Raw genomic sequence first — 27,378 nt, forward strand, 5'->3', positions numbered from 1 at the left:
GTGGCCAGTGATTCCTAATCTATCTGCCATAGGCAGCAGCCTCTGATGTGCTGGAGATGGCTGTTTAACAGTCAGTGGTGTAGTATAGAATACAGTATATACATATGAAATGGGTGATGCAATATGTAAACACAATTTAAAAGTGACTAAGACACCATAGAATAGTGTGGAGTGCAGTTTATACATATGGGATGAGTAATGCTAGATACGGAAACATTATTAAAGTGGCCTGTGATTCCTAATCTATGTCTATAGGCAGCCACCTCGGATGTGCTAGTGATTGCTGTTTAACAGTCTGATGGCCTTGAGATAGAAGCTGTTTTTCAGTCTCTCGGTCCCAGCTTTGATGCACCTGTACAGACCTCGCCTTCTGGATGATAGCAGGGTGAACAGGCAGTGGCTCGGGTGGTTGATGCCCTTGATGATCTTTTTGGCCTTCCTATGGCATCGGGTGCTGTAGGTGTCCTGGAGGGCGGGAAGTTTGTCCCCGGTAATACATTGGGCAGACTGCACCACCCTCTGGAGAGCTTTTCGCATGTGGGTGGTGCAGTTGCCGTACCAGGAGGTGATACAGAACGACAGGATGCTCTCAATTGTGCATATTTAAAAGTTTATGAGGGTTTTCGATGTTAAGCCAAATTTCTTGAGCCTCCTGAGGTTGATGAGGTGCTGTTGCGCCTTATTCACCACGCTGTCTATGTGGGTGGAGCATTTCAGTTTGTCAGTGATGTGTATGCCGAGGAACTTGAAGCTTTCCACCTTCTCCATTGCGGTCCCATCGATGTGAATAGGGGGGTGCTCCCTCTGGTGTTTCCTGAAGTCCACGACCACTGCCTTAGTTTTGTTGATGTTGATTGAGAGGTTATTTTACTGCCATCACACTCCCAGAGCCCTCACCTCCTCCCTGTAGGCTGTCTCATCATTGTTGGTAATCAAGCCTACTACTGTTGTGTCGTCTGCAAACTTGATGATTGAGTTGGAAGCGTGCTTGTCCACGTAGTCATGGGTGAACAGGGAGTACAGGCAGGGGCTGAGCACGCACTCTTGTGGGGCCCCAGTGTTGAGGATCAGCGAAGAGGACGTGTTGTTTCCTACCTTCACCACTTGGGGGCGGCCCGTCAGGAAGTCCAGGACCCGGTTGAACAGGGTGGGGTTCAGACCCAGGGCCTTGAGCTAGATGATGAGCTTGGAGGGTACTATGGTGTTGAAGGCAGAGCTTTTGTCAATGAACAGAATTTTGAAGTAGGTATTCCTATTGTCCAGATTGGATAGGGCAGTGTGATGGCGATTGCATCGTCTGTGGATCTATTGGGGCGGTATGCAAATAGAAGTTGTTCTAGGGTGTCAGGTAAGGTGGAAGTGATATGATTCTTAACTAACCTCTCAAAATTCGTGATGACAGAAGTGAGTGCTATGGGGCGATATTCATTTAGTTCAGTTACCTTTGCTTTCTTGGGTACAGTAACAAAGGTGGACATCTTGAAGCAAGTGGGGACAGCAGACTGGGATAGGGAGATATTGAATATGTCCGTGCTCTGAGGATGCTGTTAGGGATGCCCTCTGGGCCGGCAGCCTTTCGAGGTTAACGCGCTTAAATGTCTTACTCACGTCCGCCACGGAGAACGAGAGCCCACAGTCCTTGGGAGCAGGCCGCGTCGGTGGCACTGTGTTATCCTCAAAGCGAGGAGAAGGTGTTTAGCGTGTCTAGGGGCAAGACGTCGGTGTCCTCAAAGTGGCTGATTCTCCACTTTGTAATCTGTGATTGTCTGTAGATCCTGCCACAAACATTTCGTACTGAGCCTTTGAATTACGACTCCACTTTATTTCTGTACTGACGTTTTGCCTGTTTGATTGCCTTACGGAGGGAATAACTACACTGATTGTATTTGGCAATATTCCCAGTCACATTGCCATAGTTGAATGTGGTTTGTGCTTTCAGTTTTGTACGAATGCTGCCATTTATCCACAGTTTCTGGTTTGGGTAGGTAAGGGTCACACACACACACGGTAGACAAAAGTCTCTGTCTGAACCTGTGTGTGTGTGTTTATGTAGTTTGATGGAAAGGAGTCGTCTGTCTGAGAAATTGTGTCTATCGGTCACTTCGTTCACAGACAGCAGGCCTCTCAGCAAAACACAGCAGGAGCCTGGACGTCATGACCATGCATACACACACACACACACACACACACACACACACACACACACACACACACACACACACACACACACACGTCCCAGTTTCCATCAGCCCATGAGTGTGTACTTTTTTTTGAGTGCATTCTATACCCTGACTCTTATCACACATCAGAGGACATGGTAACTCCCTTGGGGGTGGTTTCCTGGACACAGACTAAATCTAATCCTGGACTAACAAGTATTTTCAATAGAGATTCTGTTTAGAGTTTACTTTTTAATCCAGGACTAGGCTTAATCTGTGTCCATGAAACTTCCCCTTAGGGTTAAAACTAAAATCTACTAAATCAACTGAACCCCAGACTTCTGGCCTAGCAACTTGTCAATAGATTTTTGCAAATCTTAAGAACTCCAAGGCTATTGGAAACCTAAAATGAGCCATCATCATGTTCCGTAGGGAAGAAAGGGGCCAAGGGTCGTGTTCAGTAGACACAAAACGGGAAAAAAACGCTATGAAGCAAAGTGGGAGGCATAGGCTATCAGTAGGCCCACTTGTCCAAGGAACGCTTGTTTTTGTTTTCCCATTGCAAAACATTTTGCTACAGTGTACCATAATGAACATTATCTTGGAATGCATCTCCTCAGTGCTCTCAACAGTGTTGCATAGTTGATTGTCAAGGCAACGACAAGTTGGCTAAAGCACGAATATAAATCAGTAAACAATAGCACTTTAGCATAATTCCTGTTTGACGCAAGCTTTCGAAGACCCTATCTTAGAAGCAAACATGAGCCTTATCACGTGAACTGTTTCTAATGAAAAGTAGGCCTTGTTTCTGGGTTCAGAGATTACCTTGTGAGGGACATTTCTGTCCGTGAAGACCAGTGATAGCACAATACACGTCACAGACTACTGTAATAGCATTAACAGTAAAGTCACTGGGCTGCCCACAATAAAAAATACTAGTTTACTATAGAATACAACAGTACTTATTCTAGAATTATATAGGAAACTGTAGTATACTATACTACACACTGTGGTATCCCTTGATCATGTGTAGTACTTACTATAGAATGTTGTAGTATACTGTAGAATTTATGGTAAATATTACAGTTTTTAATGTGTATATACCCTGCCCATTCCATTCCCCCATATCCCAATTTCTGCCACCCATAAGAGAGGAACCTACATGCTAAGAATAGACCATATTGTGTTCCCTACAAGTTACAGAAAAGAGCAGAAGCTCTGAACTATTCATTAAGACCCCAGTCCTACTTACCTACAGGTTATGTAGAATGTACTTGTATAAAGTATTTTAGTATTTCTCCAGTAGGTTTCATGAGGGAGAAAACGTCCACTTATGTCAAAGATAAAAAAAATTAAAATACTACAGTAAATACTACAGTAACATCCCCAGAAACACAACACAACAACAAATACTACAACATACTACAATCCGCAAAAACAATTACTATAGCATAAATTGTTATTACAGTATTTATACTGTAGTTAACTGTAAATACTGCAGTATACTACAGTAAATACCAGAGTACTACAGTAATGTCCACAAAAACACTACAGTGACTACTACAGTATTTATAACATAGTACTCTATAGTATCCTTTTCATGTGGGTGAGTCCAGACTATTTGGGAATCCAGTGGCTCCCGTGGCTAACACGCGATACCACAAGGACCCATTTCCGGGCTTGTAATAACAGGTGTCGGGATCAGGGGCTAGCACACAGCGGCTAACGTAGTAATTATCCGCATGAAGTTTCTGTTCACATGCCAAAAAACCTTTCCAATACCAAGAGGAAACATCGACAAGGAATAGATAAAGCTCAAAAAGCCAGGGAGATACTGGAAGGTAGGGTTTCAAAGTGCTCAAGAGATGAGAAATTGGATTTGTCCCGTTCGAACATAAACATGTCAACTATGTATATAAATGCAATATGTTCCAAAGAATTTAAAAAAACATAAGTGATGCTAAAATAAATATGCTTCAATGTTTGAGCCTATATATATTTTTACATTTACTGTAAGGGGGTGCAATACAATTTGCTGTAAGCCTATATACTTACTTATTTTAGCGTGTCAGTAGAGTATAATGGAAATGGAAACAGGAATGGAACGTTTTAGAGATATTACATTTCCTGTCTAGGAACTTTAAAGCCCATATATAGGGGAGAGTGGGGGTAAGTCATGCCAAAGGGTTAGTTTAGCCACCTTGTTTCTAGGAAACCATACACAAAATGAATCATGTGACCAAATATGTAGGAAGAGGTCGTGTCGGCTGTGACGCAATAAACCACAATTGAATGTATTTTCAAATATATTTATTGTGCTATAGATTTCGTGACGCTTGTTCTAAACCAAAGTAGATTGTTTTTAGACTTTCATACATCAGCTTCAATATTAGGTCTTAAAAACCTAGCATGAACGTGCATCCTTGTAGCTGTGTGGGCTGATATAGTCAAAATGGTTGCTTTGGGATAAATTGTGCCACGGTTCCATTTGGCTCAACATACCCCATACAAATTATGATGACATTTTTGTCAGTAATATGCATAGTATTTGAGCAGTTTGTCATGCATAAGAACTCAAGATCATGCATTCTTTTAAAAACGTGACGGTAATGTTTCATTCAGAATATACATTGTAGACGTGGAAAATCTTACCACCAAGGTGGGGATACGCTATGTTTTAAATTCGGACAAATTTGGATTATTTCTAGGGATACACGACATCCGGAAATGTATGTAGATATCTTTGTTAGAAATTGTATTCTCAAACAAGAGCGGTATACAAGCGCTTTACCCACAAACACTATCCCTATCCATTTGTACACAAGAGTTCCACCTTCAACCTCTCTCTCTAGGAACAAATAGTCCCACCACCGTGTGGGCTGGCCAGGGTTAGCTCCACACACACACACACACACACACACACACACACACACACACACACACACATCCCTGCTCAACCAAGGGGCTTTAACCTGTTACACAACATCCCCGTGCTAGCCACCCACGCATGTACGTGCTTCACACAGAACAATTATTCTTCAAGGGATGTTCGTTGCAAAGTGAAGGTGCCAAGGTGGCGCCCACTGAACCCACAGTGTGACTCTCCAAATGTACCGTGCATCTGTCTGACAGGAGAGCAAACTGAATACAACCTCTCCTTCTCCTCCTCCTCCTCCTCCTCCTCCTCTCCCTTCCAGGTCAGTCCCAGAGGAATAAAGGGGAGGAGGCACTGGGTAGTGATTGGGGTGCCACTGCCCATTAAGTGTTTGAGAACACATTATTACCTTCATTAAATGAGTCAACAAACCACTATGGGAGAAGAACTCACGGGCGAGGGCCCAGGCCGGGCAGTTTATACTACAACTGAAACTAGTTTAAACTGAAAAGTCTTAAGTCTCTACACTGGCGGCAACAGTAGCCTAAGAAAGTGAAGCTTCGGATAAGTCACAGCCAATGTGGTTCACCAGTGTCAACACCTTGAAGTTTATCACCCTCATATCATGGTGTTTCTTTTTCTCCTCTCTTTCAAAGCATAAGCAACATATTTTTTTTCGAAGCAATCTGATGGATGCTAGTTCCTGCAGGACATTGCAGGATTTCACTTGTCCAGATCTTTTCTATCAGTGGCGGAGGAGGAGAGAAGACGAGGATTATTGAGATGCACCCCTCCAACCAGAGCACAGGGTCTTGTTCAGTATGCACAAAACAAAACGGGGTGAAATGAAGATAAGCTGGTTTTCATTTTCCATTGCAAAACAGGTGCCCTAATGAACATGAACCTGGGGTGTATTCATTAGACATCCAACAGAAGAGAACTGACTGAAACGGGGTTGTTGAGACCTGAACTCATTTTCATTTTCTATTGCAGAACGCGTTAAAACATTGGGCCCTCATGAACATGGCCCTGGTCTAAAAACTCTGGCACAAGGAGAGCTTCTGTTTGCAATGATGCCGGCAATAGATATCTTACTAATACTTATTAATAAATACATCTTCTAATGACCTGAGCTGCTGTGGTATGACTGGATTACGTGCTTTGACATGTTGATGTAACCTAGTAGCCAGAGATTGAGGTCGTGTCTATATATAAACATATAGTAGTGCATCTGCATGGAGAGGTCCATTCAAAACCAAAATTCTCATCAGTCAACCGTAAAATTTCACACACTGTACAAGACTCAACGATATCCTAACAGCAGGCCATCAGACTGTTTGCTCTTGCTTGCCTTTTGGGGAAGAAGACACTGATATCTTGAACGTGAAACTGTATAAAAAATATATATATGGACCGAATGCCCCTTTCAGTGTGTTACAAAAAAGTACATGTATTACTGAGATTTAACAGCTTTCGTTAAATAAATTCAAACTTACGTCCCATTTAATAACATACGTTTCTCTCTCCAACATTCAGGCGCGTGGTTGAAATGAGTATTACCTTACGTACATTTGCATGTCAACACAAATGAACCAGATGGATAACCAAATTAAGAGGAGACATTCTGCTGAGGTTGGGGGTAATGAAATAGGCTACTGTAGTTACAAGGGGAGAGGGAGCCCTCCATGGTCCACGGTCATGAAGGGGAAACTTTCCCCATGGTACTGAATATACAGGTAACTGCCAAAACAAACGTGTGGTTCGTGAGCTAATTAAGCAATTAAAATCCCATCATGCTTAGGGTCATGTAAAAAATGGCCCAATTGCCCATTATTTTGGCTACCATTGGTAGAAGAGATCTCAGTGACTTTGAAACAAGGGTCTCAAGAGGAGCATAGGGGGTTTAAAGGGTGTGTGTCTCGGTCACCAGATTTCACCCCAATTGAACACTTATGGGGGATTCTGGAGCAGCACCTGAGACAGGGTTTTCCACCAAAACACCAATTGATGGAACTTCTTGGGGAAGAAAGGCGTTGCATCCCTCCAATTGAGTCCCAGATACTTGTCGAATCTATGCCAAGGCCCATTGAAGCTGTTCCCGCGGCTCGTGGTGGCCCAACACCCTTTTAAGACGCTTTGTGTGTGTGTGGAGTGTTTCCTTTATTTTGGCAGCTACCTGTATCACGTTAGTGTGGGGCCGTGACTCTCTCAGTATCAGGTCCAAGCTGTGACGTGTGTGAGGAGGACTGAGGCTAATTTATCTCTACATAAAACTTCACAGGCACTCAAATGGGACTTCTACATATCGAGGGTGAGGTGATGGGTGTGATGGCTATAACCATGTAACCACTCGGCTGTTGAATAAGATATTATCGCGGTACGAGCTTACTCCAGAACACACTGTTGGGTATGTGTCTTGGTAATGCATTATAAAATGGCCTTGAAAATACCCGAAAATGAAATGAAGGCATTTAAAATGAAATGGAATGGAATGAAAAGGTTGCAAACAGAAGGCAGAACCGCTACCAACGGGTTTCTCCTCCTTATACACGGTGATAATGACAGTGAGAGATCTCTTCAAACGTCTGCAAGCTAACCATTTCACTACAGCCACAATAACGTCTGCTAAATATGTGTATGTGACCAATAAAAAAATAGAACATTTATGATTCTCTCGCTCTGTTTTTAATTTACCAAACATTCAACACAACAGCTCCATCCTTTAGTGTTACAAAATAAAACGGGGCTATAATTTGGTCAACTTGGTCACTGTAGTTGTTCATTCACATTTTATATAGCTGGGATGTTCTCTCGAAAGGCCAAGGGGTATTAAATTATGACTTGTAATTGTAAATAGAATATCTAATTAAACAAAAGCTAAACGTGACGCCAAAGAAATATGAAATAAAAGGCAACCAGGTAGAAGGCCAAAACTCCATCTTTTACTTTTCCTGATTAGTCTTCTCAAATAAATAAATGTGGACAAATTATTCAAACATATATTTTTAACTTCATAAGGCCTTCAGAGAACTTGACCCCCGTGAGTCCAGTCCACAGAAACTATAGGTGTCAAACTAATCCGTTAAGGGATATATATTTAAGGCAAAATCTACCGTATGATGCAATGAAACAACAACATTGCTCTCCACATATTTAGTGAGAATAACTGTAGACGTTGACAACTCCTTACAAATCTTGTCAGGTGGTTTTAAGCTTGTATTTTCTCCTGATGTCAACACTCGTCTTCCTCACTATCCCATAAAGTGTATTTAACGATGTCCATCAAGGGCCGAGGTCATGTCCTCCTCCACCCAGAGTGTGAAGGACAGTGTGTTTAGTGTTGGGGTGGTAGTCTGGCTCTTGGTCTCGGTCCCTCATGCTCTGGGTACATGGTGCGGAAGGTCAGGTTGATGCGAGGCCCTCGGTCGTGGTACTCTTTGGCCACTGAATGCTGTCGAGGACAACAAAAGCATATAACAGTGCTGTGTATTAGAGAGACGTCACTGAACAGCGTTAGTCAAGTGCCTCCACTATGTTGGTTTTCCCTGTTTTAAACCACCGTCACTTTAAGGAGCCTTCCCATAGTGCAGTTAAGTCCACAGACAAAACACATGCACACACTGTGTGCAACACAGACAGACAGTAACATCAGTCCTTTGTCCTACTGCTCCTTGGCCTTGTATCAGAGACAGGAGACTATTTCATTCTCTCTCCCTCACACACACACACACACACACACACAACATGTCTCACTAGTGACTTGGCAGACATAGTCCCACTTCTCACCTCCAACTTCAACCAAAATCAGATACACTGTTCGTTGTTAATCTAAAAACTGTCGCCAGGGAACGAGTCTTGGCGAAGACAACCGCTCAGTCCGGATTTAGACGGGGGGGAAGAGTTATCGCAGCGGTTACACAACAAGGATCTACGTCCCAGTCTAAATATTTAGTGTCTGTTTCAAACAGATGGCGAATTAACTAAGCGCTGGGTGGTTTTGTGTGAAAAGCAGCTTGAGTAAGTGGGGGGCAAGGTGGGGGGGCCAGACTAACTACGGCAATCCAATGTGTACTTTCCTGAATTCTCTGGGACGGGACTCCAGTCAGATGTTGCCATAAAACGCAGCGGACCTTTTTTTTTGTGTGTCTGAACATGTTTTTCTCTCGCTCTCTTTAAATGAAGGAGTGGGTCTTTCAAGTGGCACTTCTCTAGGGTCCAGTGTTGGGGCCAGGAAACTACGGGAACTGACTGTGGAGCGGGAGAACATGGGGTCCAGCAGGATTGGAAGACTCCACTGTCTTGACAGGATAAATAGCTCCTACCGTCCTAGTGACGGAGACAGACGGTCCGGCGGTGTGATCCGACCCGAAGACACACACAGTCATCCACACATACACCTATGACATCCGCAGATGACCACAGACAAGTGCGCACACTCTCACACACACACAAACACACGCTGGTCCCCGAGAGCAAATAAATTGCTATCATTAAATCTCTGACATAATTTTTCCTTCCCCATCACACTCCCTATCAAATCCCTCGGTCTGGCTGTCAATCTGTCTGGGAGCTCTCTGACTTTACTTTCCGTCACACAGCATTCTTTGTGTATAATAGGGAAATGGCATAACCGTAACAGTCCTAAATAAGTGCAGTTTGTTATGGGGGCTAGGGTTATAAAACTGCAGACACTGTTCTATCGTTTCAGGTCACTGGAAGTGTATGGAGGTAGTCTAGACACTCTCTCTCTCTCCCCATCTCTCTCTTTCTCCATCTCTCTCTCTCCCCATCTCTCCCCATCTCTCTCTCTCTCTCTCTCTCTCTCTCTCTCTCTCTCTCTCTCTCTCTCTCTCTCTCTCTCTCTCTCTCTCTCTCTCTCTCTCTCTCTCTCTCTCTCTCTCTCTCTCTCTCTCTCTCTCGTCTGATAGAAAAGCTCGGCAAGACAGAGCGAGACAGACAATGTTCTTTACTTTAGAAAAAGTATTTGCTGTTGGCTGATGACTCATAACCCACTAGGACTAAAGCCTGTTATGACATACCATGTGATTAGATCGCAACACGCATGGTCGCTAGCACTAGCAGTCGGCTAACTGGGTTGTTGTTGTTCCTGGCAAGGTCGATAGAATATGATTTTGAATACCAAAACACTTTATTGGCTTAGATCAGTGTTTCTCAACCTTTCTGCGCCAGGGACAGGCAAGCTACACTACCAGTCAAAAGTGTGGACACCTACTCATTCAAGGGTTTCTATTTTGACTATTTTCTACATTGTATGAACTATGAAATAACACATATGGAATCAAATCAAAGTATGTTATATTTGAGATTCTTCAAAGTAGCCACCCTTTGGCCTTGGTCACAGCTTTGCAGACTCTCGGAATTCTCTCAGCCAGCTTCATGAGGTAGTCACCTGGAATGCATTTCAATTAACAAGTGTGCCTTAAGCCAATCAGTTGTGTTGTGACAAGGTAGGGGTGGTATACAGAAGATAGCCCTATTTGGTAAAAGACCAAGTCCATATCATGGCAAGAACAGCTCAAATAAGCAAAGAGAAATGACAACCCATCATTACTTTAAGACATGAAGGTCAGTCAATACGGAAAATGTCCAGAACTTTGAAAGTTTCTTCAAGTGCAGTCGCAAAAACCATCAAGCTCTATGATGAAACTGGCTCTCATGAGGACCGCCACAGGAAAGGAAGACCCAGAGTTACTTCTGCTGCAGAGGATACGTTCATTAGTTACCAGCCTCAGAAATTGCAGCCCAAATAAATGCGTCACAGAGTTCGAGTAGGAGAAAGATCTCAACATCAACGGTTCAGAGGAGACTGTGTGAATCAGGCCTTCATGGTCGAATTGCTGCAAAGAAACCACTACTAAAGGACACCAATAAGAAGAAGAGACTTGCTTGGGCCAAGAAACACGAGCAATGGACATTAGACCGGTGGAAATCTGTCCTTTAGTCTGATGAGTCCAAATTTGAGATTTTTGGTTCCAACCACCATGTCTTTGTGAAACTCAGAGTAGGTGAACCGATGATCTCCGCATGTGTGGTTCCCACTGTGAAGCATGTAGGAGGTGTGATGGTGCTTTGCTGGTGAAACTGTCAGTGATTTATTTAGAATTCAAGGCACACTTACCCAGCGTGGCTACCACAGCATTCTGCAGTGATACGCCATCCCATCTGGTTTGCGTTTTTCAACAGGACAATGACCCATCTCACCTCCAGGCTGTCTAAGAGCTATTTGACCAAGGAGAGTGATGGAGTGCTGCATCAGATGATGTGGCCTCCACAATCACCCGACCTCAATCCAATTGAGATGGTTGGGATGAGCTGGACTGCAGAGTGAAGGATCAGCAGCCTACAAGTGCTCAGCATATGTGGGAACTCCTTCAAGGCTTTTGGAAAAGCATTGCAGCTTAAGCTGGTTGAGAGAATGCCAAGAGTGTGCAAAGCTATCATCAAGGCAAAGGGCAGCTACTTTGAAGAATATGAAATATAAAATATACTTTGATTTGTGTAACACTTTTTTGGTTACTACTTCACACACAGTTTTGATATCGTCACTATTATTCTACACCGTAGAAAAAAGTAAAAATAAAGAAAAACCCTGTAATGAGTAGGTGTGTCCAAAATTCTGACTGGTACTGTACATGTTCGGTCATTTGTTCTTGGGGGACCATGATCTATAAATGAACGTGAGCTTTAAAGCTAGCTAACTCAATTGTCAATATGTATTTGTGAAATGTAAATTGTGAATAAGAAATATCCCTAATAAATATAAACTAAACTAATTAATGTGTGTAACTTGACAACAAAATGTAATATATTTAATGTGTATATTGGTACTGTGTGGTTGGAGATATGTACTATACACACACATATATACCCACACAATGCAAAAATTACTTTTGTTTTCTGTTTTTAAATGTTTTCCATTGCGTGGCCTAATGAACACAACCTGGTGTTGTTGGGGCGTGTCCCTGTGTTTGATTGGCCTGGCTTACCTGCAAGTCATCCTGTGTGGGACACACAAGTTAAAAATATTGGAAACACTTGAGTAAATGACGGATACAAAGTATATTGAAAGCAGTTGCTTTCACACAGGTGTGGTCCCGGAGTTATTTAAGCAATTTACATCCCATCATGCTTAGGGTCATGTATAAAAATGATGGGCAGGCCATTATTTTTGGCTCCCCACATAAGAAGACAATGCTCCCATCCAACGGGCATGAGTGGAACAATGGTTTGATGAGCATGAAAACAATGTTAACCATATGTCATGGCCATGCCGGCTCAGTCACCAGATCTCAACCCAATTTAACACTTATGGGAGATCCTGGAGCAGCGCCTGAGACAGCGTATTCCACCACCATCAACAAAACACCAAATGACAGGATTCCTCGTGGTAGAATGGTGTCACATCCTTCCAATAGAGTAACTGACACTGTCAGTTCGTGGTGGCCCAACGCCCTATTAAGAAAACTGTTAGTTTCCTTTATTTTGGCAGTTACCTGTAGATGGTGTAGTTAGGGTGTGTCCCTGTATTTGATTACCCGGGCTTACCTGCCAGTCATCCTGAGTGGCTCCTTCCATCATCAGGAGAGTGCCGTGAGTTAGAGGGATCCGCAGCCTCTCCACATAAGTGTAATCCCCGTCCTCCTCCTGACACACACACACACACACACACACACACACACACACACACACACACACACACACACACACAAATGTACACACACACACACAAATACTGAGTCAAGGGTACAAACTATCACCACATATCACCTCTGTATACTTACACAACTAGCACAGTTCATCTACATTACGATGGAGGAGTGTTACCACCTAGTTAGAAAGTAGCTGAATATAAACACTGATGTACCCACATGAAAAGAAATACTACGGTATATTACAGTAAATACTAACAGTATTAACTGCAGTGTCTTTGGGGACTAAAGACTTAAGTCAGGCAAAAATATTAGAGTTAATACTGTTAGTGTTCTGTAGTATTTACAGTTAACTATATTGTAAATACTGTAGTAAAAGAACTGTATTGTATACTAAAGTAATTAATGTAGTGTTTTCATGGATTGTGGCGGATTGTAATATACTGTAGTATTTACTATAGTGTTTTTGTTTTATTATCTTTGACATTGAAGTGCAGGCTTTCTCCTTGAGGAAACTTGGAGAAAGAGTAAAAGAGCAAATGTTTCATAACTTGTAGGTAGGACTGGAGTCTGAGCGTCTGTTCTTTACTGTAACCTGTAGGGAACACAATACATGGTCTATACTTGGCATGTAGGTTTCTCAACTATGGGTGGCACAAATTGGGATATGCGTGAGGGGAATGGACAGGGTACCTTATATGCAAATTAAACACGGTAGTATTTACTATAGTTTAAAAAAGTGTCGTGATTTGCGGACATTACACAAGTACATCATACTTGAGTAAAAACAAAGATAACAGAAAATGTACTCAAGTAAAAGTAATCCAGTAAAATACTACTTGAGTAAATCTAAATGTATTTGGTTTTAAATATACTTAAGTACAAAAAGTAAATAAATTGCTAAAATATACTTAAGTATCAAAAGTAAAAGTATAAATACAGAGCGAAACCTCATCCCTACATGATTGTAACCCGTCCCAATGACGGCCTGGGAACAGTGGTTAACTGCCTGTTCAGGGGCAGAACAACAGAATTGTACCTTGTCAGCTCGGGGGTTTGAACTCGCAACCTTCCGGTTACTAGTCCAACACTCTAACCACTAGGCTAAGCTGCCGCCCCATAAACATTGGGTTGTTATTTGACCTGACATTAACAAGGTTCTCAACTCCGACAATTAATCCACAGATAAAACCGAATTCGTTTCTCGTCATCTCTCCTCCTTCCTTCAGGTTTCTTTCTCATTCTTTGGACTTTATATGGCGGTTGGCAACCATATTTACAGCATTACTACAACCGACCGGAGTGTAGACCTAAGTTCATCTTTCAATCACCCACGTGGGTATATGCTCCTAAAAAACAATGCTCGCGTATGGTCAGCATGTAACACTCGGGATGACCAGGGATATTCGCTTGAGAAGTGTGTGAATTAGACCATTTTCCTGTCTTGCTAAGCATTCAAAATGTAACGAGTACTTTTGGGTGTCAGGGAAAATGTATGGAGTAAAAAGTACATTATTTCGGAATTTAGTGAAGTAAAAGTAGTCAAATATAAATAGTAAAGTACAGATACCCTAAAAAAATGACTTAAGCAGTACTGTAAAGTCTTTTTACTTAAGTGCTTTACACCACTGATCATTTTACACTAAAACTGTAGTATTATACAGTAAACTAGTATTTTTTAAATTTGGGTAATAACATTGTATGGACAAGACTGGCAAACTACTTTCATATAGGTCTTTTTCTGGTTCAAAAGGTGGCTTGGGGTGGTGGGCGTTGAGACCATTTTAGAGGCACCCATTGTGGTGGTGGAGAGACATTTGTGCATTTTTATGTCAATTTCCTGCAATTCTACACATTTATCCATGAAGCAGAAAAGATTTTTGCAGTTTAAAGCTCATTTCCTGCAATACTACACATCTTACATTTAAAACTATGCATTTGTCATGGCTAATATCATGTCATTTTGCTCAAACATAAAATGAATACTGCTAAATGGTTTAGGGAATGTCTTGTTCTCCGTGACTGTCTACTTTTTATTTTGGTAATTGTTAGTTCTCAAAGATTATATTACTTTAAAAAATATAGGTCCATTATCTTTTAAACATACTTTCTATCTAGTTTTAGTCATTTACACTGAAAGTGTTTTTCCATCCCCCCCCAAAATAAATAAATACAAATGTTTTCTTTTTTTGACACTGTTTGGACTAAGGCAACCCGAAAAAAGACTTGGGCAGCCTGCCCAAGGATGGAAATGGCAGAAGAATCACCGCTCATACGTGAACCCCTGTGAGTACTTTCCATTTCCATGGGGGGTACTTGGGAAGACCCATAGGAACATAGGCCTACTGGTAAAATCAACATATGAGGTATTTCGGGGGTACTCCAAACAGAGCGAAACCTCATCCCTACATGATTGTAACCCGTCCCTCTGTCTCTCCTCTAACAGGCGTTGACTGCTTGTGGAAGCTGAACACTCATGTCCACCAGGCTGAGGGAGGCGATGGTGGGTCTTATATCCCGTCTCTCCCATTCCTCCATCTCCCTCCACCCTCATGTCCACCAGGCTGAGGGAGGCGATGGTGGGTCTTATATCCTCTGTCTCTCCCATCCCTCCATCTCCCTCCACCCTCATGTCCACCAGGCTGAGGGAGGCGATGGTGGGCCTTATATCCTCTGTCTCTCCCATCCCTCCACCCTCATGTCCACCAGGCTGAGGGAGGCAATGGTGGACCTTATATCCCCCCCTGCCTGTCTCTCATCCCTCTGTCTCCCTCTCCCCCATGATCCCAGTCTTACCGGTGCAGGCTGCTTGCGGAGGCTGAACACCCTCATGTCTCCCAGGCTGAGGGAGGCGATGGTGGGCCGGGTGCCCAGCGCGGCCTCGTCGTCACTGTGCCAGCCGATGCTGTCTTTGCAGTTCCTATACAGGTTACACATCAGTGAGTTGAAACGGTGGCCACTCGCCTTCTCTACGGCGCAGCGCAGGGTGACCAGCAGCGGGTGCCACTGAGAGAGAGAGAGAGAGAGGGAGAGAAGGGCGAAGAGGGAGAACAAGGTTATGCACCATGTTAGATATTAATAAGGCCCTTTATTCAACAGTGTTTCACCATGTTCACTGATTATTTACATGCTTAGCATTTCTTAGGGAGGTAGTAGGGGATAGGGAATAAGTATATAGATAAGCTGCTGTTGTGTGAGCAGTACTAGTGTACACATTGGCAGAGGAGAGTAAAAAGGAGGAACAAGAAGAGTGAGGTAGAGCGAACGCAAGAGTCCGAGAGAAATGGTAAGGAGCAAAAGTGGTTGAGGTGAAGGGGAAATACATGAGGAAATGGTCAAATCTCTTTTACAAGCAGGCACAACGCTCGTTCAATTCAGCTCCACTTTTCCCGTCATGCAGCAGGAGGTGCGGATATACCATACCTGTGCGTTGGCCTCCAGAGTAGAGTGGGCATACGTGTAAGGGAGTTCTCCATACCAGCAGGTTAACCTGGGCTCCTCGTAGGCCTCACCTATACAACACAGTGACAATACAGTTACACTGCATGAATAACCTGTGTTCTTGAATAGACCCTAGTGATAGAAGCACATTTTCTGTACATACTGAGGTGCAGGCGCGCACGCACGCACACACACACACACACACACAAAACCACTTACTGTAGTGCATGTACATTGCACACGCACAGAAATTAGTTGACTCAATAGAGCTGGGCGGTCAGGGCCAAGTGAATCATCTCTAAACTGGTACTAAATTTGCGTCAAGGCAATTTGACAAAAATGAGAAATCATGACTAGTTGGAGCTCTGTCAGGGACAAGAGTAAATAGTGTAGTGATATAAAGTTGAACACATATGGACAGTAAACAACAAAACTGTATTTCAGGTCCCAGTAATGTCATTGTAAATGGTGATGTATACTTAAATATATACAGCACCAGTCAAAAGTCAAACCTACTCATTCCAGGGTTTTCCCTTATTTTTTACTATTTTCTACATTGTAGAATACTAGCAAAGACATCAAAACAATAAAAAAACACATATGGAAATCATGTAGTATCCAAAAAAAGTGTTTAACAAAGCTAAATATATTTTATATATTTGAGATTCTTCAAAGTAGCCACCCTTTGCCTTGATGACAGCTTTGCACACTCTTGGCATTCTCTCAACCAGCTTCATGAGGTAGTCACCTGGAATGCATTTCAATTAATAGGTGTGCCTTAACTTAATTTGTGAAATTTCTTTCCTTCTTAATGCATTTAAGCCAATCAGTTGTGTTGTGACAAGAAGACAGAAGACCTATTTGGTAAATGACCAGGTCTGCTCAAATAAGGAAAGAGAAACGACAGTCCATCATTAGTTTAAGACATTAAGGTCAGTCAATGTGGAAAATTTGATGAAACTCTCTCTCATGAGGACCGCCACAGGAAAGGAAGACCCAGAGTTACCTCTAATGAACATATCCTCTGCAGCAGAGGACTTGCTTGGGCCAAAAAACACGAGCAAAGACATTAGACAGGTGGAAATCTGTCCTTTAGTCTGATGAGTCCAAATTTGAGATTTTTGGTTCCAACCGCCATGTCTTTGTGAAACTCAGAGTAGGTGAACCGATGATCTCCGCATGTGTGGTTCCCATTGTGAAGCATGGAAGAAGTGGTGTGATGGTTTTGGGGTGGTTTGCTGGTGACACTGTCAGTGATTTATTTAGAATTCAAGCCACACTTAACCATCATGGCTACCACAGCATTCTGCAGTGAGACGCCATCCCATCTGGTTTGCGCTTAGTGGGACTATCATTGTTTTTCAACCGGACAATGACCCAAAACACACATCTAGGCTGTGTAAGGGCTATTTGACCAAGGAGAGTGATGGAGTGCTGCATCAGATGACGTGGCCTCCACAATCACCCGACCTCAATTCAATCGAGATGGTTTGGGATGAGTTGGACCACAGAGTGAAGGAAAAGCAGACAAAAAGTGCTCAGCATATGTGGGAACTCCTTCAAGACTGTTGGAAATGCATTCCTCATGAAGCTGGTTGAGAGAATGCCAAGAGTGTGCAAAGCTGTCAAGGCAAAGGGTGGCTACTTTGAAGGATATCAAATATAAAATATATTTTGATTTGTTTAACACATTTTTTGGTTACCACATTATTCCATATGTTGTTTCATCATTTTGATGTCTTCACTATTATTCTACAATGTAGAAAATAAAGATAAAATCTTGAATGAGTAGGTGTCCAAACTTGTGACTGATACTGTGCGTGTGTTTCTTGAGAAATTACCAAAAAACATCATTTGCATCCATATTTGGCAGTGTGTGGGCAAAGTAATGTGGTCATTGTTCTAAGTGCCTTCCACTACTTTGTTTTACTCCAAGGGAGACATTTTCATAAACTATTCTGTACCATGAAATAGCCACCCCAAATGTGGTAAACCTGCAGTTCCCAGGTCATCTTTATAAAACCTTGCTCCATCGCTCTTTTCTATGGAAGTAAGCACTAATACATTTCTCAAAGAGCTCCATTTGGGCATTTCATAAAAGAAAACAGTCACAAAGCCAAAACGTCGTCCCACTGGTCCTCAAGTTGAGACTTCACAGTTCATACATTAGGCCCAAAGCAAATATTTAGACATGACTTCATTTATTATTGCTAAAAACAAAACCTTTCACTGTACCCATAAAAAAGGATGATATCAGGACAAGGATAAACAAAACTCTAGTTGGTCATGGGCTTGCAACCCAAATGGCACCCTATTCCGTTCACAGTGCACTACTTTTGAACAGGGCCCATATGGTTCCAGTAGCAGTGCGTGGGTAAATTCATTCGGGAAGCCAAGCCAGGAAAAAAAGCCATATTACAACCGGTGTGTTGCGATAATTAAGTTGTTTGCTCTATTACCCGTTAGTTTATACACCACCGTGATATTTCCTGAACAAAAATATGAATCCAACTTCAAATCAAAGTTTATTTGTCACGTAGATCTTACAGTGAAATGCTTACTTACAGGCTCTAACCAATAGTGTAGAGGAAAAAAAAGTTGTGTGTGTAGGTAAGTAAAGAAATAAAACAGTAAAAAGACATTTGAAAAAAAAAAGTAGCAAGGCTTTATACCTGTTAGTCAGGCTTATTGAGGTAGTATGTACATGTAGGTATCGTTAAAGTGACTATGCATATATGATGAACAGAGAGTAGCAGAAGCGTAAAAAGAGGTGTTGGCAGGTGGTGGGACACAATGCCGATAGCCCAGTTAGCCAATGTGTGGGAGCACTGGTTGTCCGGGCCAATTTAGTTAGTATGTACATGAATGTATAGTTAAAGTGACTATGCATATAAGATTTACAGAGAGAGTAGCAGCGGCGTAAAAGAGGGGTTGGGGCGGGGCACACAATGCAAATAGTCCGGGTAACCATTTGATTACCTGTTCAGGAGTCTTATGGCTTGGGGGTAAAAACTGTTGAGAAGCCTTTTTGTCCTAGACTTGACACTCCGGTACCGCTTGCCATGCAAGTAGAGAGAACAGTCTATGACTGGGTTGGCTGGGGTCTTTGAGAATTTTTAGGGCCTTCCTCTGACACCGCCTGGTGTTGAGGTCCTGGTTGGCAGGCAGCTTTGCCCCAGTGATGTACTGGGCAGTATGCACTACCCTCTGAAGTGCCTTGCGGTCGGAGGCCGAGCAATTGCCGTACCAGGCAGTGATGCAACCGGTCAGGACACTCAATGTTGCAGCTGTAAAACCTTTTGAGGATCTCAGGACCCATGCCAAATCTTTTTAGTTTCCTGAGGGGGAATAGGCTTTGTCGTGCCCTCTTCACGACTGTCTTGGAGTGTTTGGACCAATCTAGTTTGTTGTTGATGTGGACACCAAGGAACTTGAAGCTCTCAACCTGCTCCACTACAGCCCCGTCGATGAGAATGGGGACGTGCTCGGTGCTCCTTTTCCTGTAGTCCACAATCTCCTTGGTCTTGGTTACATTGAGGGATAGGTTGTTATTCTGGCACCACCCGGCCAGGTCTCTGACCTCCTCCCTATAGGCTGTCTCATCGTTGTCGGTGATCAGGCTCTGTTGTGTCGTCAGCAAACTTAATGATGGTGTTGGAGTCGTGCCTGGCCATGCAGTCGTGGGTGAACAGGGAGTACAGGAGTGGACTGAGCACGCACCCCTGGGGAGCTCCAGTGTTGAGGATCAGCGTGGCAGATGTGTTGCTACCTACCCTCACCACCTGGGGGTGGCCTGTCATGAAGTCCAGGATACAGTTGCAGAGGGAGGTGTTTAGTCCCAGGATCCTTAGCTTGGTGACGAGCTTTGAGGGTACTATGGTGTTGAACTCTGAGCTGTAATCAATGAAGTCATTCTCACACCGGTGTTCCTTTTGTCCAGGTGGGAAAAGGCAGTGTGGAGTGCAATAGAGATTGCATCATCTGTGGATCTGTTTGGGCAGTATGGAAATTGGAGTGGGTCTAGGGTTTCTGGGATAATAGTGTTGATGTGAGCCATTACCAGCCTTTCAAAGCACATCATGGCTACGGACGTGAGTGCTACGGATCTGTAGTCATTTGGGCAGGTTGCCTTTGTGTTCTTGGGCACAGGGACTATGGTGGTCTGCTTGAAGCCTGTTGGTATTACAGACTCAAAACAGGGACATGTTGAAAATGTCAGTAAAGACAGCTGCCAGTTGTTCAGCACATGCCTGGAGCACACATCCTGGTAATCCGTCTGGCACCGCAGCCTTGTGTATTAGTCTTACTCACGTCGGCTACGGAGAGCGTGATCACACAGTCGTCCGGAACAGCTGATGCTCTCATGCATGACGCAATTTCAATGATTTTACTGAGTTACAATTCATACAAGAAAAAGCCCTAATCTATGGATTTCACATGACTGGGCAGGGGGCATGCCAATTGCATGCTCCCTCAAAACTTGAGACGTCTGTGGCATTGTGTTGTGACAAAATTGCACATTTTAGAGTGGCCTTTTATTGTCCCCAGCACAAGGTGCGCCGGTGTAATGATCATGGCGTTCAATCAGCTTCTTGATATGCCAAACCTGTCAGGTGGTTGGATTATCTTGGCAAATGAGAAATGCTCACTAACAGGGATAAACAAATTTGTGCACAACATTTTTGAGAAATAAGCTTTTGGGACTTTTTATTTCAGCTCGTGAAACATGGGACCAACACTTTACATGTTGCGTTTAGATTTTTGTTCAGTATAAGTGTAACCGGTGTAAAGTGGCTAACTAGTTAGCAGGGCGCCCAAGTAGTGTTTCAATTGGTGACGTTACTCGCTCTGAGTCCTTGAAGTAGTCGTTTCCCTTGCTCTGCAAGGACCGCGGCTTTTGTGGAGTGATAGGTAACGATGCTTCGCGGGAGGCAGTTGAGGATGTGAGCAAATGGTCCCTGGTTCAAGCCCAGGCTGGGGCGAGGAGCGGGACGGAAGAAACATTGTTACATAAGGGCGAGACAACTAGAAGACAGTCACAGTAGGCAGAATAAATTCAACCACACGCTTGTTTCATCACAAAACCTGAGAGCAACATCTATCCAGTGAAGTCCACAAAACAAATATTGAATGTAACAAACGGTTCCATGACCTACAGCATGGTCAACAATTGAATGTTTTCAACATTTTCGGACTACTAAACAACTATTGATTTAGAACCATTGCAGAATTACTACAAGTCGCAAAAAAAAAACAGGACTGCTGCCGCAAACGTCTTTCCTCACCATTTCAACATCATCCATGGTGCTTGCCTACGGAGCTGTGAGGGGAACGGCACCTCAGTACCTCCAGGCTCTGATCAGGCCCTACACCCAAACAAGGGCACTGCGTTCATCCACCTCTGGCCTGCTCGCCTCCCTACCACTGAGGAAGTACAGTTCCCGCTCAGCCCAGTCAAAACTGTTCGCTGCTCTGGCTCCCCAATGGTGGAGCACACTCCCTCACGACGCCAGGACAGCGGAGTCAATCACCACCTTCCGGAGACACCTGAAACCCCACCTCTTTAAGGAATATCTAGGATAGGATAAAGTAATCCTTCTCACCCCCCCCCTCCCTTAAAAGATTTAGATGCACTATTGTAAAGTGGCTGTTCCACTGGATGTCATAAGGTGAATGCACCAATTTGTAAGTCGCTCTGGATAAGAGCGTCTGCTAAATGACTTAAATGTAAATGTAATCCAATCACCTATGCTCAGTCTTATACCGTGACAACTTAAAGATACAAAAAAACAAATTGTCTAATCAACTTAAGCTAATTATCATGTGGCTGTCCATAATACCGTTTTCAAATTAAATCTGTGTGCACGTGCATGTATGTGTGTGTGTATGTATGTATGTATGCGTTCAAGTAGAAAAAAACATGTCACCCTACTTGTAGACTGAGGAACGCCAATGCCATTGTCCTCTCTTTCAAGTTAGCAAAACGGTCTATGACTCTGTATAGAGTAGCCTACACAAGTTTTGTTTTTGTTGACCTAGACTACGCTACTTAGCTAAAAGGCTTTGACGATGAGCCAGCTACTTAATGTGAGCCTACAATGTACATCTAGCTACATATTGAACTTCCATCCTCTCAGGGTAGGGGCAGATTTTAGCTAGCTAGCCACCGGAGGACAATACAATGAGATGCAACACTTCACGTTGTTTCCGTCAATGACGTTTTACTTTTGATGTGAAGCCAAACCCAAACTGGCTTCCCTTGATACTTTCTTTTGGTGCACTCAGTTTTGAGCTCACTCAGTTCATCTCAACGCTGATTGGCTTTTCTTTTATATTTTGTTTTTATCAAGGGAGGCCAAATGCTCACTGGCTTCCATTGCTATTGAATTTAAAGCTATGGGCAGCAACAATGTCATACACAGAGCAACTTAATAAATTATTTTATTTCTTTCTTTCTTGGTCAAATTTTGGGGAAAACCTGGCTTCCCTTGGCATCCTAGCAAAAAGGCTTGCAGATGGCAAGAGTCATTTCCATCTTACCATCCAAAAGCATTGTATGCAGCCAGCAATACACTCGTATCCCCGTGGACCAATTTGTACCTTAAACATTTCCTCCTTAACTAGATTTAATGGCGAGAAGGCAGTTATAATAAACAGGGAAAATCTGCATAACTTTCTTTATGAAACACAATTTTCCACCACCACGGAAAATTCCATGGCAATTTCCACTAAAATGCCTTGGAGTGCTAGTACCGGATGTTGCTTATCACATTCAGCCAATCCAGTTGCAGCAGTCTGTTGTTTACCCCTGGCTGTACACAGGGCGCAACATCGGGATGTAGCATTAGCCACTAGCAAGGTGGCGGAAAATTGTGTTTCATAAAGAAAAGTATGCATATTTTCCAAATTCTTCTAGCCATTAACTCTAGTTAAGGAGGAAATCAACACCGTGGCAGCCTGACTGGAGAATGTTTTAGGATACAAATGTATTGCCAGCTGCATGCAATGTGTTTGGACGGTAAGACAAAACCCTCAATACCAGATCAATATCGCCATCTGCTAGCCTTTGGATTATTGGCATCCATGAATACACGCCACTAAGGCTCTGGTCAAAAGTATTGCACTCTTTAGGGAATAGGGTGTTATTTGGAACACAACCGTAGTCATGTAGAGCCTATTTAGAGTCTTGCTTGAGTAGGAAAAAGTGAGTCAATGTGCAGAAAGTCTAATAAAGAGGAGTGGGTGTATGTGTGTGCATATAGTGTGTGTGTGTGTGTGTGTGTGTAGTATGTGTGTGCAAATAGTGTGTGTGTGTGTAAATAGTGTGTGTGTGTGTGTGTGTGTGTGTGTGTGTGTGTGTGTGTGTGTGTGTGTGTGTGTGTGTGTGTGTGTGTGTGTGTGTGTGTGTGTGTGTGTGTAACAGTAGCACCCCCTCTATTTCCTCTTGAACCTAGATGTCACAATTGACTCGTGTTGACACAATGTGAGGGGCAGTGGCTGGGCCATGTTCTTCCTACATATGCTTGTTGGGCTTAATGGTTTTGAGTCATGCGCCTCCTTCGCGTTGTTGTGTCTTGCTCAATGATGGAACGTGGCTGGATTCAATCCAACAGAGAGACCAATAGGGAATCTGATGCAACTTCATTCAGGGCTGGGTTCCAATTCCACTTAAATGGTCCTTCCTTGTCTCTTTTCCTTCTGTGACCTATGGTTGGAGAAGACTTGTCCTGATCCAGTCCTTTCGTCATGTGGTGAAAACGGGAAGGAACGGTGGGTAAAGGCGGCTATGTAGATAACTATAGTTTTGGTAGGGCAATGAATAGCACGTTAGCTTGAGAATAGGACGTGTTGTCGAGATTGAATCCCGGATCAGCAGTACAGGGATGGTCGATCTTACATTGATACCAAACGTTCCATGACAATAACATTCTAATTGGGAGAAACTTCCAATGCCAACATGGCACCCATAAAAATAAAAAAAATTCAGTTTGCTCACATCTATAGGCTGAGTGTACAGTAATGGTCTGTGGTCTATTCTTGGGGACATTATTGTCGACCTACCTTGTCTGTAGTTAGTCTTTTGAGACCAAGGCAGCTCTGCTAGCAGTTTACTGAAGGCCCAGTCAGCCTCCTCTGGTGGTAGGAACCCATGGATCAGCCTCAGTCTGGGGGGGGGGTAGAGAATTGTTGAATGGGGAAGCATACGGGTTAAGTGGGTGGAAGGCAGTAGCTGACTGAGATTCTGGGTTGTGTTCAGTAGACACAAATGGAAGGAAACAGTTTGAAATGGAGAGGTATTGTCTGAACCAAACATTTTTAAAAAGCACATTTTGATTTTCCATTGTGAAGCATTTTGCTACGGTGTTCCCCTGTTGTCATTTATATGGTTGACCCCATGTCTATTGGACCTCCTTATGCATTAGATTAGAACTGCCCGTTCCATGATCTCGCCATCACGGTTGACAACTCCATTGTGTCCTCCTCCCAGAGCGCTAAGAACCTTGGCGTGATCCTGGACAACACCCTGTCGTTCTCAACTAACATCAAGGCGGTGGCCCGTTCCTGTAGGTTCATGCTCTACAACATCCGCAGAGTACGACCCTGCCTCACACAGGAAGCGGCGCAGGTCCTAATCCAGGCACTTGTCATCTCCCGTCTGGATTACTGCAACTCGCTGTTGGCTGGGCTCCCTGCCTGTGCCATTAAACCCCTACAACTCATCCAGAACGCCGCAGCCCGTCTGGTGTTCAACCATCCCAAGTTCTCTCACGTCACCCCGCTCCTCCGCTCTCTCCACTGGCTTCCAGTTGAAGCTCGCATCCGCTACAAGACCATGGTGCTTGCCTACGGAGCTGTGAGGGGAACGGCACCTCAGTACCTCCAGGCTCTGATCAGGCCCTACACCCAAACAAGGGCACTGCGTTCATCCACCTCTGGCCTGCTCGCCTCCCTACCACTGAGGAAGTACAGTTCCCGCTCAGCCCAGTCAAAACTGTTCGCTGCTCTGGCTCCCCAATGGTGGAACAAACTCCCTCACGACGCCAGGACAGCGGAGTCAATCACCACCTTCCGGAGACACCTGAAACCCCACCTCTTTAAGGAATACCTAGGATAGGATAAAGTAATCCTTCTCACCCCCCCGCCTTAAAAGATTTAGATGCACTATTGTAAAGTGGCTGTTCCACTGGATGTCATAAGGTGAATGCACCAATTTGTAAGTCGCTCTGGATAAGAGCGTCTGCTAAATGACTTAAATGTAAATGTAAATTAGAACTCACCTTGACACTCCTGATGGACCATGGCTGATCTCATAATCACCCCCCATTCTGTGGAACAGGAGCATGTGTAAAGAATTGTTGTTATATTTCCACTAGGCTTAACCATTTTTAATTTGGGGTTGTTTTAATGACGTAGAGTAGAGAAGATGACTTTTGATCAAGTTACTCACTCCATCACCTTCTCCGTAGGGACATCTCTGACTGGCTGAGCAAGGGAAAGAAAGAAAGAAAGAAAGAAAGAAAGAAAGAAAGAAAGAAAGAAAGGGAAATGTATTAGTTGATCCTTGTCAGCCCAAGGCCGATTTAATCTCTCATCAATGGCGACACCTCAAATCCAAAACTTCTTCTCTCGGAAAATATCTATTTATTAATACAATTAACACAATAAAGTCAAATACTCCTTTTTTTTTACCTTAGCGGGCTGTTGATACTCAAACATCCGCTGTCCCACTCCCCAACCAGCAGGTGGTGGATTGGCACTTGGTATCACAACAGTGCTGGAATTAGGAATTGCTCCTGCCAAAGAAAATGTATATGCTTCCATATGACCATTTAAAAACATGTATATTACCATGGATGTAATTCTCAAATGACAGTAGGAGAGTTGGACTTGTTTTCACAAAGTGTCTCAGAGTAGGAGAGCTGCCCCACCACCCATATAATCTTTCTTAATCATTAACATCTGAAAGGTAAAAACTGATCCTAGCCCAGCCTATTCCGAATCGCTTTGTGAATATGGGCCCTGGTCTAATTTAGTCTGCATGGCAGAGAGAAAACCTGTTGGACGTGGTTGTTTGGGCAGTGGTTTGGCCCAAGAGCCCTGGACCCTTGCACGCTGACGTTTATCCGACATCACATCAAGATGAGGACACCGATTGGAGGTCTGAAACTGGTCGAAACAAGCAGTCACATTTAGTTCGCATATACTGCCACCCAGAGGCCAACTTTGTGTAACAACATCAAACTGCATGTTCTCTGAAGCCAGCAAGCTGGTTGTGCTTAAATGCATTTCAAAACACAATGTATAATAAAAAGGCATAGCATAAATGACATGATTTTTTCAGCCACCAAGCTAACGTTACAATATAGCAAGCTAAGCGAATAGCAGCATTGTGGCAACCCATTTGGAGTCCATAGCTTGGTAACGTTACTTATAGTGCTAATTTACAGCCTGAGTGAAATGTATCACTAGATCAGTACATGGACTATGGTCTCCAACATATTTTGGTATTAAATATCACCTTATTGCTTGTTGTTACTTACCAACAGGATTAGAACAATTTAAAAGCTAGCTATCCACATATCAAATTTGACAGTTCTACCCTGTGTTACTCGAAAAAAAATCCCCCTGAAACATCAACAAAATTTAACGGTTCCTATTTAGTTATGCAATCCTAAACGGTCCAACAATTGTACAGTGTAGTCCCAAAATAAGTAGTATTATCTATTTCAAGCTGCAGATGTTATATCATATATATCACATGTATATATTAGTGCAAATTTAACCCCATGTCTTGTGTCATCAACCTTTTCCCCATCTGAATGTGACGTTGCGAGGCTGTTGCTCAGTAGGTTGGTTCATATGTCCATCAGATAATGAAATGTCCCACTTGAAAGCCTGACTTGAACTAGGTGCCGGTACTCAGCTCCATTGAGCTCCTGGACAGATGTCTCTCCAATCTGTCTCCACTCATATCTCAGGTTTCACTGAGCCTATTTCACTGAGCCTATTGACTTCAAATCAAATCAAATTGTATTTGTGACATGCTTCGTAAACAACAGGTGTAGACTAACAGTGAAATGCTTACTTAAAGGCCCTTCCCAATAATTCAGATTAACCAAAAAATAGTATAGTTGAAATAGTTGAAATAGTATAAAAATAGAAAAATAATAACACAAGGAATAAATACACAATGAGTAACTATAACCTGGCTATATACACAGGGTACCGGTAC

The 27,378-nt window shown here is 43.2% G+C and overlaps 1 protein-coding gene across 1 annotated transcript; it reads right to left on the reverse strand.

Annotated features, from left to right (window-relative positions):
- Nucleotides 1-4,452: 4,452 nt before the first annotated feature.
- Nucleotides 4,453-26,812, reverse strand: alkbh3 (alkB homolog 3, alpha-ketoglutarate dependent dioxygenase). Its single transcript, XM_035790580.2, has 10 exons — nucleotides 26,687-26,812; nucleotides 26,201-26,312; nucleotides 25,836-25,939; nucleotides 25,594-25,628; nucleotides 25,424-25,471; nucleotides 24,207-24,310; nucleotides 16,128-16,216; nucleotides 15,501-15,710; nucleotides 12,601-12,699; nucleotides 4,453-8,485 (listed from the first exon to the last, which is right to left on the reverse strand). The coding sequence occupies exons 2-10, from the start codon at nucleotides 26,274-26,276 to the stop codon at nucleotides 8,369-8,371; spliced, it is 882 nt and encodes a 293-aa protein (XP_035646473.1). The 5' UTR covers nucleotides 26,277-26,312; nucleotides 26,687-26,812; the 3' UTR covers nucleotides 4,453-8,368.
- Between the last annotated feature and the right edge of the window lie 566 nt (nucleotides 26,813-27,378).

This window comes from Oncorhynchus keta, chromosome 17 (assembly GCF_023373465.1).
Source record: "Oncorhynchus keta strain PuntledgeMale-10-30-2019 chromosome 17, Oket_V2, whole genome shotgun sequence".
Lineage (NCBI taxonomy): Eukaryota > Metazoa > Chordata > Actinopteri > Salmoniformes > Salmonidae > Oncorhynchus > Oncorhynchus keta.